The following is a 17,052-nucleotide window of genomic DNA, read 5'->3' as shown; positions in this document are numbered from 1 at the left end:
TGGTGGAAAAACACCGTATGAGTTGGTTTTCTCGGGGTTTACTGTGTTCTCCCACTTCCTTCATTCCACAATTTTATTCATTTTTCATCAGCACCGTCTCCTTTAGCCTAGCCGGCATAATCGTGGGACGTAAAGCTTGAAGATTGCATTTCATTTTTTTTCAATTCCCCGGAGAGTGTGATCGCCGAATGTGACCATAGATGCCGAAAGCACAGAAATCTAATCAATACACATCAATTTTCTACTTAAAGTCGCAATAATTATAAAAATTTCAAACTATGATAACATTATTAATAATATACGGAGAAAGATTTCTTGCTAATCTCAGTTATGTGAGTATCATACAAGAATGGAAAAGAACACACTTTCAAGTAAAATAAAAAGTGAATGCCGAAACCCGGGATCGAACCAGGGACCTTTAGATCTTCAGTCTGACGCTCTCCCAACTGAGCTATTTCGGCTGGGTGCACGTTGTTGTGGAAATCGGGGGTAGACTTGAAAAGTAGAAATACCCTAATCTCAGTTACGTGAGTATCATACAAGAATGGAAAAGAACACACTTTCAAGTAAAATAAAAAGTGAATGCCGAAACCCGGGATCGAACCAGGGACCTTTAGATCTTCAGTCTAACACTCTCCCAACTTTTTTAAATCACTTTTTATTTTTACTAATTGACGTTACATATTGTATCAAAATACAAAAATAAAGTTACATATTGGTACACACTGTGTACATTGGTACAAAGTCAATGTATAGTAGGGGAAATTAAAAAAAAAATTACATGTCAATTATAGCGGGCGTCCATACAATAAGTAGTTGAGGTAATGTGCAAAGAGTTTTTTCTTTCTTGGTGGTGGGAATTTACCATATCGTGAACAAAGGAAATCCTTGTTTGTGTGATGTGCTTGAGGTAACCTAGGCGACAGAATAAATTCTATAGTATTAGCAGATAGCCAAACAACAGAATTTTGCTTCTCTGTAGGAAAAAATCTAAAATCAGGAAACATGATCATTTGAACAGTAATTCAATCCATGCTTATTTTACACAAGTACTGAACCATTTCACGATAAGTTTTCCAAACGGAGAGCGATTCGTTGCAGGTAGTGAGACGATGTTCCAAAGTATCAACTTTCCCACAAATATGACATTGGTTGTCATCTGTAATTTGAAGATGATGCCGTTTAGCCTTAGTATCTATTATGTTATTAACAGATCTGTACCATAACGAACGAGCTGAGGTGGACACAAAATTACATGAAATGTTCCTCCAAATACGTTGCCAATTCGCAGATGGGAATTTGGAAATTATATGATGACTTTCGCTGGGTTGTTCGTGTAGAAACAATTTATAGAGAAGTTTTACTGTTTGAGGTAAGTTTTGCAGGCCACTCACAGACAAATAAAAATAATTACATATGACATCTTTAAAATACCAGAAATCGGTAGGAATCATAGATAAGTTCACTGGTAGTAATCCATCATTAGTAGCTAGGAGAGACGGAAGGAGCGTAGTGCTGAGGTGATCTCCAATACCTTGAATGTTTTGGAATCCCCGGTGAGAAAATAAGGCTTTCGTTTTGCTGGAAACATGTAGAAGGTTTAGTCCCCAGGCACTGTATGGTAGACATGGAATTGGATAGCGTACTCGAAAAATCATACCTGTCCACACAAACCAGTTAGCAATGCTGGTGAACTTCTGAATGTAAGGTGTAGGCATAGGCAGAATTTGACAGATGTACCACAACTTGGAAAAGGCATATGTATTTACAAAGTAGACCCTAGATATCAACGAGAGGTTACGAGATCTATGCTGATGTAAAACAGATCTTATCTTCAGAAAAACATCGTCAAAATTTTTGGCTATACTCTCATGCAAGTTACAGGAAAAATAAATGCCAAGTACTTTCATACTCTTCACTACTTGAGGAAAATTTATAAATGCAGTTGTAGAACCATTTCCTAACGGCAGGAGGTTCGTTTTCAGTCTATTAAGAAGTGCTCCTGGCTGTTCAGAATACTCTTGAACGCAGTCTTCAACTATTGCTAAATCCTGTGGATCACGAAGGAAAACATGCACATCATCAGCAAAACTATACACCTTGACAGGAACATTACAAATATTAAGGTCTTGGATACGCTCGGCAATTCTGTATGGTAGGGGACAGATAGAAATGACAAAAAGAGTCATGCTTAATGGACATCCTTGCCTGACGCTGCGTTTGAGTTGAAAAGGTGTAGTAAGGAACCCATTGATTTTTAATTTTGATTGCGCATCATCATACAGGACGCGAATCCAACGAACAAATAAGTCTCCAACGTTCATATGCTTCATTAGTGACCACAAATAATTGTGATCTACACGATCAAAGGCTTGGTTAAAATCTAAGGCAAGCAAGGCATGACTAGTAGTGTGAGTCTGAAAATTTGCGATAACATCTCGAATAGTTTGAAGTACGTGGTATATTTTCTTCACACCTACTCTTGCATATTGAAATGGTCCAGCGAGAATATCAATATAGAGTCTGAGTCTATTGTTCAAACAACGGGCAAGTAACTTGTAATCACAATTGAGGAGAGTGATAGGGCGATAATGATTAACACTTGTGGGATATGCTTGCTTAGGTATAAATACTGTACCACCTGGGCTACGATACAGTCGCTGTGGGTTAGTACTGAAATACTCGTTAACGATACAGGTCAGTATTTCACCAATGAGAGGGAAAAACTTGACATACCATTCTGCAGAGATTCCATCGAGCCCTGGAGATTTACCTTTGGGAGCTGCAAGGACAGCGTGCTGTACCTCTTCAATACTAAAAGGGCGAACAAGAGATTGCTGTGCAGCATCATCAAGAAGAACAGAGGGTGGTGTAGAAAATTCCTCAGACGTTGGAGTAATGTTAGCCATACCATAAAGTTTGGAGTAGTGCAACCAAAACACATGTTTAATGGAAGCAGCATCCTGATGAAGATGTCCTTCGTCATCTGTGATTCGATGGATCCATTTTCCTTGGCCTCGTTTGATTTCTTTGAGAATATGATGTAATGATGGCTCTTCATCAGCATCTATTATTGGAACCTTGCTTCTGACCTTGATACCTGCTATACGGCGGCGATGCAAATTGAGAAGCAAGGCTTGATAACGCTTAACCTGAGAGAACATAGTGAAGTCAGAAACAGCAGCACATCGAGCTTCGCGCAAACACCTGGTATAAAAGTAAAGCAGATTACGAAGATCTCTGGACTTTTCAGCTGAGTACCACCGACAGAAACTTGCAAATCGTGGTTTGAAATAAGCATGCCACCAATCACTAACAGTAGGAAAGTATTGACGTTGTCTAAGCCAGTAATGCCATTTGGATTGAAACTCAGCACAAAATTGATCGTCTTCCAATAACGATGCGTTGAATTGCCAATAACCGCGACCTCGTTCAACAGTTAGATCAGGAACGGTGAAGGATACAATATAAGCTGAGTGATCAGAAAAGGAGGTGGGGGCAATTTCAACTTGCTTAATGCAGGGCACCAATACGGGAGATACATATATGCGGTCAAGGCGTGACGCACTCTGGTGTGATAAGTAGGTGTAATCCCGTGCTTGCGGCTTCAGACAGATCCATGTGTCTCGTAAATGAAGTCCAGTCACTAATTCCTGGAGAGCATGGCAGTAGTTAAATCCCGGCGTTTGATCTTCAGGCCTTAAAACGCAATTGTAATCTCCCGCCAAAATTAACCTTTCAACATTGGATCCAAGCGACAGTGCAACGTCCTGGGAAAAGAAGGTATTTCGCCTGGTTCAAGCTTGTGAACCACTCGGAGAATAAAAATTGACAAGATTGATATCGCCTAGGTTACCACGTATGATTCGAGCGGACGGATGGAACACAGGAGAAGAGAAACTTGTTGAATCGCGAAAAACAATCGCTGTACCTGTGCCACTATTGTCAAAATTATTTTCTACAGTATAGGTTGGACCGAGATTCAGTTCAAAAAGACCAACTTCTTGTAAAAGAGCAACATCAATACCCTCTACATGCAAAAAGTCACGTAGTGCAGATTGTTTGGCAGAACTTTGCAAGTTATTAATGTTAATCGTAGCAATTTTAAGCATCATCACACTAGAAAGCACATAACACCACCAATACAAAAGAAAGAGCGAAGAAAATAAAGATAAGAGCATAATTAAAAACAAGTAAAACTGTGAAGGGAAGCGTAGAACATCGGAATGGCATACAAGTCAATCTAACGCAGTATAGGAGATACTAACTGATCGTAACACAATTGATCTGGAGCCATTGACACATAACGCATACATCAACATGATATCATGACATAGTATCAATATTTGTAGATACAATAGATGTGGTCGGGTCATTTTCACACTTCTTAAACAGTTTTTGACTCAGTTCATTACGTTTGGAACGCTTGCGGCGATTTCGATTTTCGTCAGTAATTGCATTGAAGTCCGTGATAGGAGAAGCACCTGCATCTCACTAGGCGGGGATGGGGTGGATGGTGCACGAAGCATATCCTCAGACGAACTACAATTGTCCTGGGAACCAGAAGTACAGCACTCGTTACGATGAACGATCGTAGAAGCCGACGTAATCGATGAGAAGTCATGTTCTCCAGAAACTGGTTCAACATTCGTAACACAATTAGACAAGTGGGCATCAGATGTAATTGGTAACTGCTGTGGGGCTTCTGTTTTTTCTGTGGAAGGATTAGGACACGCACGTACAGGCAATTCTGAAGAGACACTAGTAGCATTGTTCGGCTCACAGGAAACATTCGTAGTTGGTAGTTCCGGAAATTGAGTTGCATCTACTGTAGGCACACTTGGGTCAGATGAGCATGATACACTGATGGTGGGTTTGTTCCAAGGGCGGGAAGTAATGGGAAAACTGTCAAATTTAGGCATGAGACGATCTGCAGAATTATTAGTGCGAAGTGTAGGGGCTACCTTAGCTGCATAACTGTTGGGATCACTGGGAACTCTAAGGGGGCAATTAGAATACATATGTGCCCCATTGCCCCTGAGGCATGTACGGGTCTGATTGGGGTACGTAACACAAAACTTTTGTCCTTGGATTACAACAAACGATGGAATAGGTCGTTTCACTTCCATTCGTATCAATTTACGCCCGGTTCGTATAGGGTAAACATGATCAGCAGAATAAAGTTCATCTGAAATTTTAGAAATAACACCATAGTCCCCAAGAACTCTTCTAATTTCAGCATCATCAAGTTCCATTGGCGTACAAAGCAACTTAACGGTTACAATTTGCACATCGGCCCACAAAACTGGTACTGGATGGTTCCCATCTGTATCACTATAGTATACAGTTCCGTCGTCAGAAGTACGCAAAACTGATTCACAAAGCTCTTCGGTACGAAGTTTCACATATAACAATTTGCGATAAACATCCATTTCGATACTTAATACATCATCAACAGTAAACTTGAAGTTATCACTGAGCCACTGATGCAAACTCAAGGTGCTTGGTCGCTGCGAAACACCACCAAAATCATATTTAAGAGTATTTACCCTTTTTAACAACATGGTTCATTCAACTAATTCACTCACAAAAAGAACACAGAAAAAAAGAAAGAAAGAAAAAAACAACAGCAAACCTGATTGCTAAGGAAGGCAGCGTTGAAAGTAAACACGTCAGAGCTTGTTGCACAGAGCGAAGACACGTCTACTCACTTCAACAAGCAAACACAGTATGAGAGCTATTTCGGCTGGGTGCACGTTGTTGTGGAAATCGGGGTAGACTTGAAAAGTAGAAATACCCTAATCTCAGTTACGTGAGTATCATACAAGAATGGAAAAGAACACACTTTCAAGTAAAATAAAAAGTGAATGCCGAAATCCGGGATCGAACCAGGGACCTTTAGATCTTCAGTCTAACGCTCTCCCAACTGAGCTATTTCGGCTGGGTGCACGTTGTTGTGGAAATCGGGGGTAGACTTGAAAAGTAGAAATACCCTAATCTCAGTTACGTATCATACAAGAATGGAAAAGAACACACTTTCAAGTAAAATAAAAAGTGAATGCCGAAACCCGGGATCGAACCAGGGACCTTTGGATCTTCTTTTTTTCATTTTCTTTATTACAGTAGAGTTACATATAAATCATAAAGTTCAGTCAGATTACATGAGTATCAGAGAACAGTTCCTTGTTTTCTATTAGTAGAGTGACAGAGATCAGAATGTACGATTACATAGTGGTAGAACGTCCAAGGTCAGGGCGTTAGTTATAAGCTTGAACAAGAGCTACATCGAGGAAATGTGCAAATAGGTTTTTCTTCTGGTTGGTGGAAAATGTCTATATCTGGTATACAAGTAATCCTGGTATTCGGTGATACGGCGTAACTCAGGAGTAAGGATATAATGTATAGTTCTCGATATTAACCACAGCACTGAGTTGTGTTTAGCGCTGGGAAAGAGACGGAAATCAGGAAATAAGACGAGATCACTGGTAACAGAAGCTGGCACTGTACGGCAAATAGTACTGATCATTCGTTGAAACTTCGCCCAAATATGAGCTGCATTACAACAAATTGTTAATCGATGTTCCAAATCATCGACACGACCACACTTGATACAAAGGGCACTGTCACTGAAATGTAAGCGATGTCGTTTAGCACGAGTGTCCACAAGGTCGTTCACCACAGCGTACCAACTCGAGATTGTCGGTGCAGAAAGGTGAGAGGCAAAGATATTATTCCATACTCTCGTCCATTGTCGTGCGGGGTGCTTTTCGTAGAGGCGATGAGGAGGGAGAGAAAGTTGGCTAAGTAAATACTGATACAAGTCTTTCACTGAACTAGGCAACGCAGCCGTCAGACCGGCAGTCATATAAGCATAGGAACAAATAACATCACTATAATACCAATAAATATAAGGGATATGGCAGACATTAAGTGGAAATGTATATGAGACAGTGTCATGACAGTAAGAAAGAAGGGCATGGCTGATTCCCGTAAGGCTGGTTGTAAGGCTCTGGAAGCCTCGGAGCAGAAACAAAGCCCGAGCTTTCAGACCGACGTGGATAAGGTTGAGACCACCAGCTTTTGGTGAGAGGCATGTGAAGGGATACTTAACTCTAAAGACGTGACCATGCCAAAGAAACCAATTAACAACACTCGTAATGCGTTGAGCAATATCACTGGGCATAGGAAGCAGCTGACACACATACCACAATTTGGATAGAGCATAAGTATTCAGAAAGTATATCCGAGACAATAAGCACAGCTGGCGTGAACGATGAGACTGGAGAATATGCCGGATGTTGTTTACGAGTATCTTATAGTTCACATGGACTGTTTCAGACATGGTAGAGGAAAATGTGATGCCCAAGATTTTTAACTGAGGCACTACGTTAGAGATAGGTGGATACTCAGAAGAAGCTTGTGTGCCAAGGAGCAAAAGCTTAGTTTTCGACTGATTGATCTGAGCGCCAGATAAGGCGGTGTATTCCATCAAATAGGTATCAAGGGTGCGAATATCACTGCAATCGTGGATGAAAACTGTCACATCATCAGCATAACTGCAGACTCGTAAGGTATGACCATGAAGGGAAAGGCCGGAGAGACGAGCATGAATACTATAAAGAAGAGGGCAAAGAGAAATGGCAAACAAGCTCATACTCAATGGGCACCCTTGACGCACACTTCGTTTGATACGCACAGGCTCAGTGAGAAATCCATTGATTTTAAGTTTACTTTGAGCATTGTCGTACAAGATACGAATCCAGCGAATGAACTGCTCACCGAGACCTAAGGTGGAGAGTATACGTCACAAGTAATCATGACGTACGCGGTCAAAGGCTTGATGGAAATCAAGTGACAGGAGAGCATGACAGGCAGAAGAGTCTTCAAGGGTAGCAATAACGTCACGAATGCACTGTAAAAGATGGTAGATCTTCTTGTTTTCAACACACGGATATTGGTGAGGACCCACTAACTTGGCTAAATAGGGGCGTAAGCGGTTGTTCAAGCAGCGAGCGAGAATCTTGTAGTCAAAATTCAGCAAGGTGATTGGCCTGTAATGGGAAACGGTAGTAGGATGTGATTGCTTCGGTAAAAAGATAGTCACGCCAGCAGCTTTATACGGGGTCCTTGCAGCAGGAGCAAAATGTTCGTTCACTATAGCAGTTAAGGTATCACCAATAAGTGGAAAGAAACGTTTGTACCACTCAGCCAGAAGGCCATCAATTCCAGATTTTCCAGACGAAGCACTCATAATTGCGGTTTGCACCTCTTCTTTGGTGAATGGAGTTTCCAGTGATTGCGCTTCACGTTGATCGAGCACACATGGGAGGCGATCTAAGAAGGAAGATGGTATGTCAACGGTGTCCGATGTGCCATATAAGGTGGAGTAATAGGTGTAAAAAGTCCGCTTAATACCTGCAAAAGTATGGTGGATGTTGCCTTCGTCATCCTTGATGTTCTCAATATATTTGCGTGTACCTCGTTTATATTCTGCCAAGACATGGTAGAGCGACGGTTCTTCTTGAGGGTCGATGACTGTAGATTTGCTGCGGATTTTCGTTCCTTCCATGCGACGGCGGGTCAGACACAACAATTTAGCTTGATACTGCTTCATGAGAGGTAAGGCAGAAGGGTTATGTAGAACAGCACTTTTAGCATCAGCCAAACAACGATAGTAGAAATGGAAAAGAGTTCGGTGATCACGCTCCCGCTCAGCACAATACCAGCGACAAAAGCTGGCAACACGTGGTTTGAGATATTGATACCACCAATCAGTAACAGTCCGAAAATGTCTCTGCTGGGTTAACCACTTCGTCCACTTGGTCATAAAGGATTCGCAAAATTCGTTATCCTCAAGAAGAGAAGTATTAAAATGCCAATAACCAGGCCCGCGTTCAACCTTGACATCAGGTATACGCAAGGTAACAATATAAGCACAATGATCAGAAAATATGGTAGGCACAATTTCAGCGTCAAATATGTTGCGAATGAGCATGGGACACATGTACATGCGGTCGATGCGAGAAGCACTGTTACGGCTAACATAAGTAAAGGCTTGGTGACGTGGAGAGGTAGACAGCCAGCTATCTTGGAGATGAAGACCTTGTGTTAACTCCTGCAGGGTCGGACTATAATTAAACCCCGGAGACTGGTCTCCAGGATTTAAAACACAGTTAAAATCACCAGCAAGAAGAACCATGTCACTGTTGGGGAGAATGCAGGAAGCCACATCAGATGCAAAGAAATTGTTACGAGCCACACGTGCCTGAGAGCCACTAGGAGCATACAGATTGAGAAGGTGAATATTACCGAGCCGACCACTGATAATACGGCCAGTTGGGTGTAGTAATATAGGGGAAAACTGAACATGATGCTGAGCAACAATTGCCGTGCCAGTGCCAGTGCCAGTAAAATTATTGTAAACAGTAAAATTAGGACCAAGGTCTAACACTTCCAATCCAACTTCTTGCAATAATGCTATATCAATATGTGCTTGTTGTAAAAAGTCACGCAGCGAGAATAGCTTGGTATTACTGTGTAAATTATTAATATTAATAGTGGCAATCTTCAATGTCATTGAAACAAGAAGGAACCATACAGAGAAATGAGAAGTGTGCATGCCAGGCACGCTCACATCACAGAACTTTCAAATAGGCACTAAAAACAAGGGCGGAGCACAGAGATTAAAATAAAGGAGGCAAACAATAACACACTTGTCACAATTCGCACTTAGCACTAGCACTGCAATACACACACACAAAAGGCAAACATCAGTATCAAGAAATGTGCCAAAGAAAAACAGCATCAGAGTTGATTCTGCGAGGAATCATCTGGTTGAGAGTCAATAGCAGCAGTGACAATTGGAATATCAACGTCAGGAAGGATCTCAGCCTCTTCTTTATTTTTCTTGAACAGTTTGTCACTGAGGTCTTGGCGCCTCGAACGTTTAATTCGAGACCGTTCGCCAGTACCAGAAGCAGAAGTAGGAGAGTTCACACTAGCGCCCACAACTGGAGGTTCCACAACGAGAGGAGAAGGAACAGTAGTAACAGTGGAAGGTGACAAATCGTTCTCACCATCGACACTTTCTGGGTTGCCAGGTCCGAGCACGCAGGAAACCACAGAGACAGCCGGCGCCATAGAGCTGGTAGAAATTGGCAAAACATTCACAGAAGGGAGAGTTCGTGCACTGAACGCACTATCACTGGTCGTCATACCTGTGGTGGGTAAAGCCGAAGAAATCGCAGGGGCCAATCGGACGTCGGGAGTTGACACCGCTGTAGCACAAGTATGCGGAGAATCACTGACGACCAAAAATGACAAGGATGAGGAGACTATCGGTGGACGATCATCGACAGAGGTTGATGAGCTGCGCTGTGCGACAGACGGAACTGAAGAAACATCGTCCGGAGGGATGACAACAGAGGGGAGAGGGGGGTAGTCGCTATCCTGAAGACGAGGTGCATGGTGCTCATGAAGATTATCTGTTGTTTTAGGAACATTAATGTCCATGGAAATCTGATGGGACTGAGGTGCCTCAGATTGCAATAGGTTGGGAACCCGATCCTGAGACGTCACTGGTAGGCTGGAGAATCGAGGAACAAAAGAATTCACTGCAGCATCCAAACTAGTAGTAGTAGAAGGGACCAATTTACCCGCATAACTATTAGAACTGCGAGGTGCGTTATTGGGACGTTTATTTATTTATTTATTTATTTATTTTGACTTATTTTACATGTCGAGGTTAAGGCTATATGTAGCCTTATCTACCACCTAAACATGACACAAAATTGAAAAATCAAAGGATATAGCTAAGAATAGCAAAAGAAAAAAAAAGTTAGAAAGTAAAAAAAAATACACACAAGAAACAGACTGTCACTTGAACACACACACACACACACACAAACACACACACAAATATAATATACTGCTACACGAAAGTACATACATGTTATAATATGTAATAAGTGTTGGGTTTCATATCTTTATGACAAGCTTCTCTATTGGCTCTTCTGTCTCTGTGTCCATTCAACCCTGCTTCGATAATAATAAATTATAAACTGCTCTTTTAAAAGATGCTAAAGATTTTGACTCACGTACCGAGGTTGGCAAAGTATTCCAATCACGACACGTTGAAATTATAAATGATTTGGAGGAATAAGTTGATCTATGAATAGGAATTGCAAGTTGGCTATTAAAACGTGATCTTGTGTCCCTCTCGTGGTAATCGCTTAAAAAATTAAGATGTTTTAGAAGATAGGAAGGTTCTGTAAAAGTAAGTGTTTTATACAGCAGTACCAACGAGTGCAATTTTCGCCGTTGCTGCATCTTCAGCCATTGCAGCTTTTCAAAGAATGGCGTAACATGATTAGAGAATTTTAAGTTAAAAATAAAACGTATACAAGCATTTTGTACTCGCTGCAAACGCTTTTGTAAATGTATATCAGCGTCAGTTAAGGCGGTGTCACAGTACTCCAAATGTGGTATCACTAGGGTTTGAACAAGAGTTTTTTTCAACTGTGTTGGTAAAAAGTTTTTTAACTTGCTGAGAGAATGAAGAATTCCAAAAGCCTTCTTGCATGATGCGTTAATTTGATCGGACCAAGTTAAATATTTGTTAAGTATGACGCCAAGATTTTTCACAGAGGAAGAGAAGGGAATATTTACGCCTTCTAAAGTTATATTGGGAACAAGTGAAGCATCTATTAATGTCGTTGCACGTTTGGAAGTAATTAAAATTGACTTTGATTTGACTGGATTTATAATCAAACAATTATCTGCTGACCATTTAGCCAAATTACTCAAGTCTTCGTTCATCTTTGTTATACAAGTATCTATTTGCTTTGGTGAAGAAGATAGATACAATTGAACATCGTCCGCATACATGTGATACTTACAGTGTTTTAGAGATTGTGCTAAGTCATTAATATAAAGGCAGAAAAGAAGAGGCCCTAAAACACTACCTTGAGGAACCCCACAAGGAAGGTTACGCTGACCAGAAACTAAGTTGGCAACCACCACATACTGTTTTCGGTCGCATAAGTAATTTTGGACCCACTTAGCAGCTGAAGTAGAGAAACTAAATTTTTGTACAAGTTTCTGTAGCAAAATGTCATGGTTTACTGACTGGAATGCTTTGCTATAATCCAGTAAGGTAAGTATGGTTATCTCTCTCTTGTCCAAAGCAGAACGTATATCATCAGTAATACTAGTAAGGGCTGTAGAAGTGCTGCAATGTTTACGAAACCCGGATTGAAAAGTGTCTAAAAGGTTATAAGTTCGAAGGTGCTCACATATTTGATCACTTACAATATATTCAAGAGCTTTAGATAGGGCAGGTAATATTGAAATAGGCCTTAAGTCTTCTGCAGATCGGACATCCTTAGTCTTAGGGAGAGGCAGGACTCGTGCTGTCTTCCACAAGACTGGGAATGTTCCGGTAGTAAGGGAAAGATTAAATAAATTGGTAATTGGGGAGAGGACGAAGGGTAATATTTTCTTGATCAATGTTATGCTTATTTCATCAGCACCTATAGCAGTGGATTTTATCCTCTTAATCGCTTTCATTACATCATGTGGGGTGACACAAGTGAAAGAGAAAACATTTTCTTCAAAATTAGGGATTTGTCCTGTATTATCAGATCTTGCATTTATCTGTGAGCTAGAACTATCAATTCTACAGAAATAATTGTTAAGATAATCAGCAGAGAAAGGAGCAGCTACATCCGGCTGGACTCTTTTACTGCTACGAATGCCAAGTAGCTTCAAATTTCTCCAAAGATGGGAGGGATTCTTGTTCTCAAACAGGGTGTAGGAAAATTTTAATTTCGCATTACGCACGACTTGATTACATCTATTTCTAAGGATCCTATATTCCTCAAATTTGTCATTTAAGTTGGGTAGATTCAATTTACGTGCTTTCTTAAATTTACTATACGCTCTGTCGCGACAAGCCATTAAACTTCGAATTTCATCTGTAATCCAGGGCGAAGGAGAACGAGAAACACGTTTTTCTCTCAAGGGGGCATGAATGTTCAGAAGATAAAATATTAACTCATTGAAATAAGATAGTTGGTCATCCACAGAAGGAAAAGAACTTATTAGATGCCAAGGCAATAACGCAGCATCACGCAAGAGTGCTTCATTGTTAATGTTGGCTAAATCTCTGTATAAAACAACTTTAGGCTTGAATTTGGGAGTCTTAATAGAATAGCAAACAAAGATCATGACGCGAAATGCCAGGTACTGAAAATTGACCGAAATGAAGAACTCTATCAATGTCGGAAGTTAAGATTAAGTCAAGAAGTGAATCTGAGGTGGTAGTATGAAACGTAGCTTCGAGCGGACAGATGGAAAAATTTAAGGATGTAGTAATCTCGCGGAATGTTTCTACTTCACGTTTAGTGGACAATAAATCAAAGTTCATGTCCCCAAGTATGAGACTATGCATATAAAGTGGTGAGATACGAGAAATATCTTCTTCGAAATTCTTAAATGATGCCCCTGGTGGGCGGTACACACAAGCCAAAAGCAATTTTTGGTTCTCAATAGATATCTCAACTATGATGTACTCAGATTCGAAGCTATAATGACCACCTGATTGACAAAGAATTTTTGCGTCAATGTCATTTCGCAGAAAGATTGCAACCCCACCACCACCTTTGTTAATGCGATCGTTTCGGATAATTTTGAAGTTATTTAACAATACCAGATCATTAGAAAGAGTTGGCTTTAACCAAGTCTCGGAAACTAATATTGCATGCAAGTTCTCAACGGAATGAAAAATAACCTCGAACTCAGTATAATGTCTGACAAGGCTCTGCGCATTAATGTGCACAGCATTGAACGTTGGTAGCTTCGGTTTATTAAGTTCTGTTTGCAATAAATACTGAGGGCCTTCGTGAGACACTTGGAGATCGGGTAGCTGTGAAGGTTCATTGTCTTCGAAAACAGAGGGACATATTTTATTTAGGTTGGTTAAAACGAATGAAGAGGGGCTATGTTTGTTGCTTATATTGTCAGTCATTGTACTCATGTAATATTGAATATTTCAATGGCAGGTACTGCGGAAAAACAGAAAGACTAGAGAAAACGAAAAGACTATAGAATAAAGATTTACTGTTTCCTTGTTGGTTATGTTAAAAAAAATACATTGCCTTATAACATGCGGATTGTGTCTCAACGAGGCTCTTGCTTGCTCTTCCCGAAACGGAGTGGCTATTGGTAACTTGGGGGCTGAGAGAAAGAAGAAAATAAAAAACTTAGCACTGACCTTGAGGAGGAGGCGAGCCGAAACTGGAAACAACAGGGGTGAAAGAACGCAGAGACAGGGAGGTCTTCCTGTGCTGATGATGGGAGGGGACACTTTTGTATCCATTCCCACATTAGAATCACTAGAAGCTACACTCGTATTGAGCTTGACAAATGCATGTAAACGCATCATTGATAAACACATCCAACACAAAATATTGCCGACAAATAAAAATAGCAACACAACCACACACTTTTCAGAAAAAAGCGAGCACACCATACTTGTTGAAAATATTGTCAGATAAATATAAAGCTCATGAATCACATAGCTACTGCAGTTATCGCTTCTGTGTATTGTAGAATTTAAACACTGACAAGTATGCACACATAAATAGATATAGGACGTTGAAACACACGCACACGCACACAAACAATTCAGATGCACACAATATACATACTTGGATATACATTTAACAAAAGGGGATATATGTATTAATAAAATAGTAAAAGAAAAACAAATCTCTAACATATCACACACAGTACAATATGTACACGTTCCGTGCTGCGATATTATGCCGCTAACTGTTGGAGATATTCGCTATTTCTGTGTCCTCACAAGCTGTTAAGTTCGGCCTTGGTAGAGACGAAATGTCTAGTTCCGTTTTTAAGGACAACTATCTTTCCGTCTTGAGTATACACCTGCTTGTAACCATATTTCTGAACTGCAGAACGCAACAATTCCAGTCGATGATGGCACAAGTCTTCTTTGATGGTGATGTTGGAGCCCTTCAGTTTTCTTTTATTGCTGAACACCTTAGCCCTGGTTCGGTAGCTTGCAAACTTGACAATTATTGGACGTGGTTTTCCCTCTAATTTGGGTCCAATCCTGTGACTTCGACTAATGTCGTTTATGTCCATGGGAACACCTAGCCGCTCTTCAAACAATTTGATGGCTATAGTGTCAGTATCTTCATTACTTCCTTCCGGTATTCCGAAGATCCGAAGGTTTTCCCTCCGCTGGTATTGCTTCAGTTCCACAATCTTCTCTTGCAGACCACTAATTTCTGCGTCCTTGTTCTTTAGCTCTTTCCGAAGGTCATGCACTTCTTCAGAATTAAACTTAAGAGTTTCTTCCAGTCTTGCCACCACTACTTTCGTAACTGATTCAATTATTGAATCTACGATTAGTTTTAAAATTTCAGGGGTTTGCACCACTGACTTGACTTCTTCGCAGATTTGCCGCACGAAGTCCTTTTTCTCTGCTTCGAGCGCACTGTTTCCTTGGGACCCTTTGATAGCCTTAGAGGGAGCCATTGTATTGTAAAGAATTCGTACAAACAAAATAACTGTAAATTAGAAAAGTAATATTTATACAAGATTTTCACTAGATAAGAAAACGTTATATTGTTCTTCTATCTATAACTGAACTATGGAAACACAGATTGTTGCGAAACACTTCTTCCACTGAACTTTATGGCATGAAAAACACGGAGCGCGATACGTGCACGTCTAACCACTAGCCATGAAATCCATCCTATCCCGTTGGGGACACTTTGAATGTAAATGCTGGGTAGTGTGACACCGTATGCAAGTTTTCTCCTGTCCAGGATAAGTGACCCAGTAACGGTGCTGTTGAATCAGTACGAATGATGGAATCGATTTCTTTAATTCCATTCGTAATAATTTCCTCCCAGTTCGAATTTGGTAAACATGGTCACTAGAATATAGTTCATCATGGATATTATAAATAGTACCATACTGACTCATAACATCCTTAATGGTGTCATTGGAGAGTTCCATAGGAATTACATGTAAGCGCACAGTAACAACCTGAGTATCAGCCCAAGGAATCCTTATATCATATGTGCCTGAGGGATCAGTAAATTGAACTACACCACTAGTGTCATTCAAAACTTGTTCACATAACGCGAGAGACGAAAGTTTGAGGAACACACACTTACGGTAAATATCCAGTTCAAGACTCAAAACCTGTTCAACAGGAAAGGCAAAACGATCATATAACCATTCATGAATTGTCAGAGAGGTAGGCCGCTGGCTAACCGCTCCGAAATCAAATTTCAATGTATTCACTCGACGTGTAGACATATTCAAGTTATTCGCAGTCACAAACCAGGAAAAAAACACCAAAACTGTCGCCGAAAGATCCACAAAATGACAGTGAAAAATAACACGAAAAAAAGAAAAAAATGCTTCACTTAATGGGTGAGTTTGACTCAGTTCACACAACACAAGCGTAGCAGCAGAGAGCACAGAGAACGTGTTTACTCGACCACGTTCACAGCGCGAATTCTATCTTCAGTCTAACGCTCTCCCAACTGAGCTATTTCGGCTGGGTGCACGTTGTTGTGGAAATCGGGGGTAGACTTGAAAAGTAGAAATACCCTAATCTAAGTTACGTGAGTATCATACAAGAATGGAAAAGAACACACTTTCAAGTAAAATAAAAAGTGAATGCCGAAACCCGGGATCGAACCAGGGACCTTTAGATCTTCAGTCTAACGCTCTCCCAACTGAGCTATTTCGGCTGGGCGCACGTTGTTGTGGAAATCGGGGGTAGACTTGAAAAGTAGAAATACCCTAATCTCAGTTACATGAGTATCATACAAGAATGGAAAAGAACACACTTTCAAGTAAAATAAAAAGTGAATGCCGAAACCCGGGATCGAACCAGGGACCTTTAGATCTTCAGTCTAACGCTCTCCCAACTGAGCTATTTCGGCTGGGTGCACGTTGTTGTGGAAATCGGGGTAGACTTGAAAAGTAAAAATACCCTAATCTCAG

General features: G+C 40.6%; 1 protein-coding gene and 4 non-coding genes across 5 annotated transcripts; all 5 read right to left on the bottom strand.

Moving 5' to 3' along the window:
- Positions 1-388: 388 nt before the first annotated feature.
- Positions 389-461, bottom strand: TRNAF-GAA (transfer RNA phenylalanine (anticodon GAA)). The gene has a single exon. It is a non-coding gene; the product is annotated as a tRNA-Phe (tRNA).
- Positions 462-5,868: 5,407 nt separating this feature from the next.
- On the bottom strand, positions 5,869-5,941 carry TRNAF-GAA (transfer RNA phenylalanine (anticodon GAA)). The gene has a single exon. It is a non-coding gene; the product is annotated as a tRNA-Phe (tRNA).
- An 8,921-nt stretch (positions 5,942-14,862) lies between these two features.
- Positions 14,863-15,564, bottom strand: LOC145688816 (uncharacterized). Its single transcript, XM_081762989.1, has one exon. The coding sequence runs from the start codon at positions 15,562-15,564 to the stop codon at positions 14,863-14,865; it is 702 nt and encodes a 233-aa protein (XP_081619115.1).
- A 1,159-nt stretch (positions 15,565-16,723) lies between these two features.
- Positions 16,724-16,796, bottom strand: TRNAF-GAA (transfer RNA phenylalanine (anticodon GAA)). Its single transcript has one exon. It is a non-coding gene; the product is annotated as a tRNA-Phe (tRNA).
- A 122-nt stretch (positions 16,797-16,918) lies between these two features.
- TRNAF-GAA (transfer RNA phenylalanine (anticodon GAA)) lies at positions 16,919-16,991 on the bottom strand. Its single transcript has one exon. It is a non-coding gene; the product is annotated as a tRNA-Phe (tRNA).
- Between the last annotated feature and the right edge of the window lie 61 nt (positions 16,992-17,052).

This window comes from Thermobia domestica, chromosome 7 (genome assembly GCF_964235325.1).
Source record: "Thermobia domestica chromosome 7, izTheDome1.hap1.1, whole genome shotgun sequence".
Taxonomy (NCBI): domain Eukaryota; kingdom Metazoa; phylum Arthropoda; class Insecta; order Zygentoma; family Lepismatidae; genus Thermobia; species Thermobia domestica.
The sequence above is the reverse complement of the archived record's forward strand: the minus strand, read 5'-3'. Positions and strand labels throughout refer to the sequence as shown.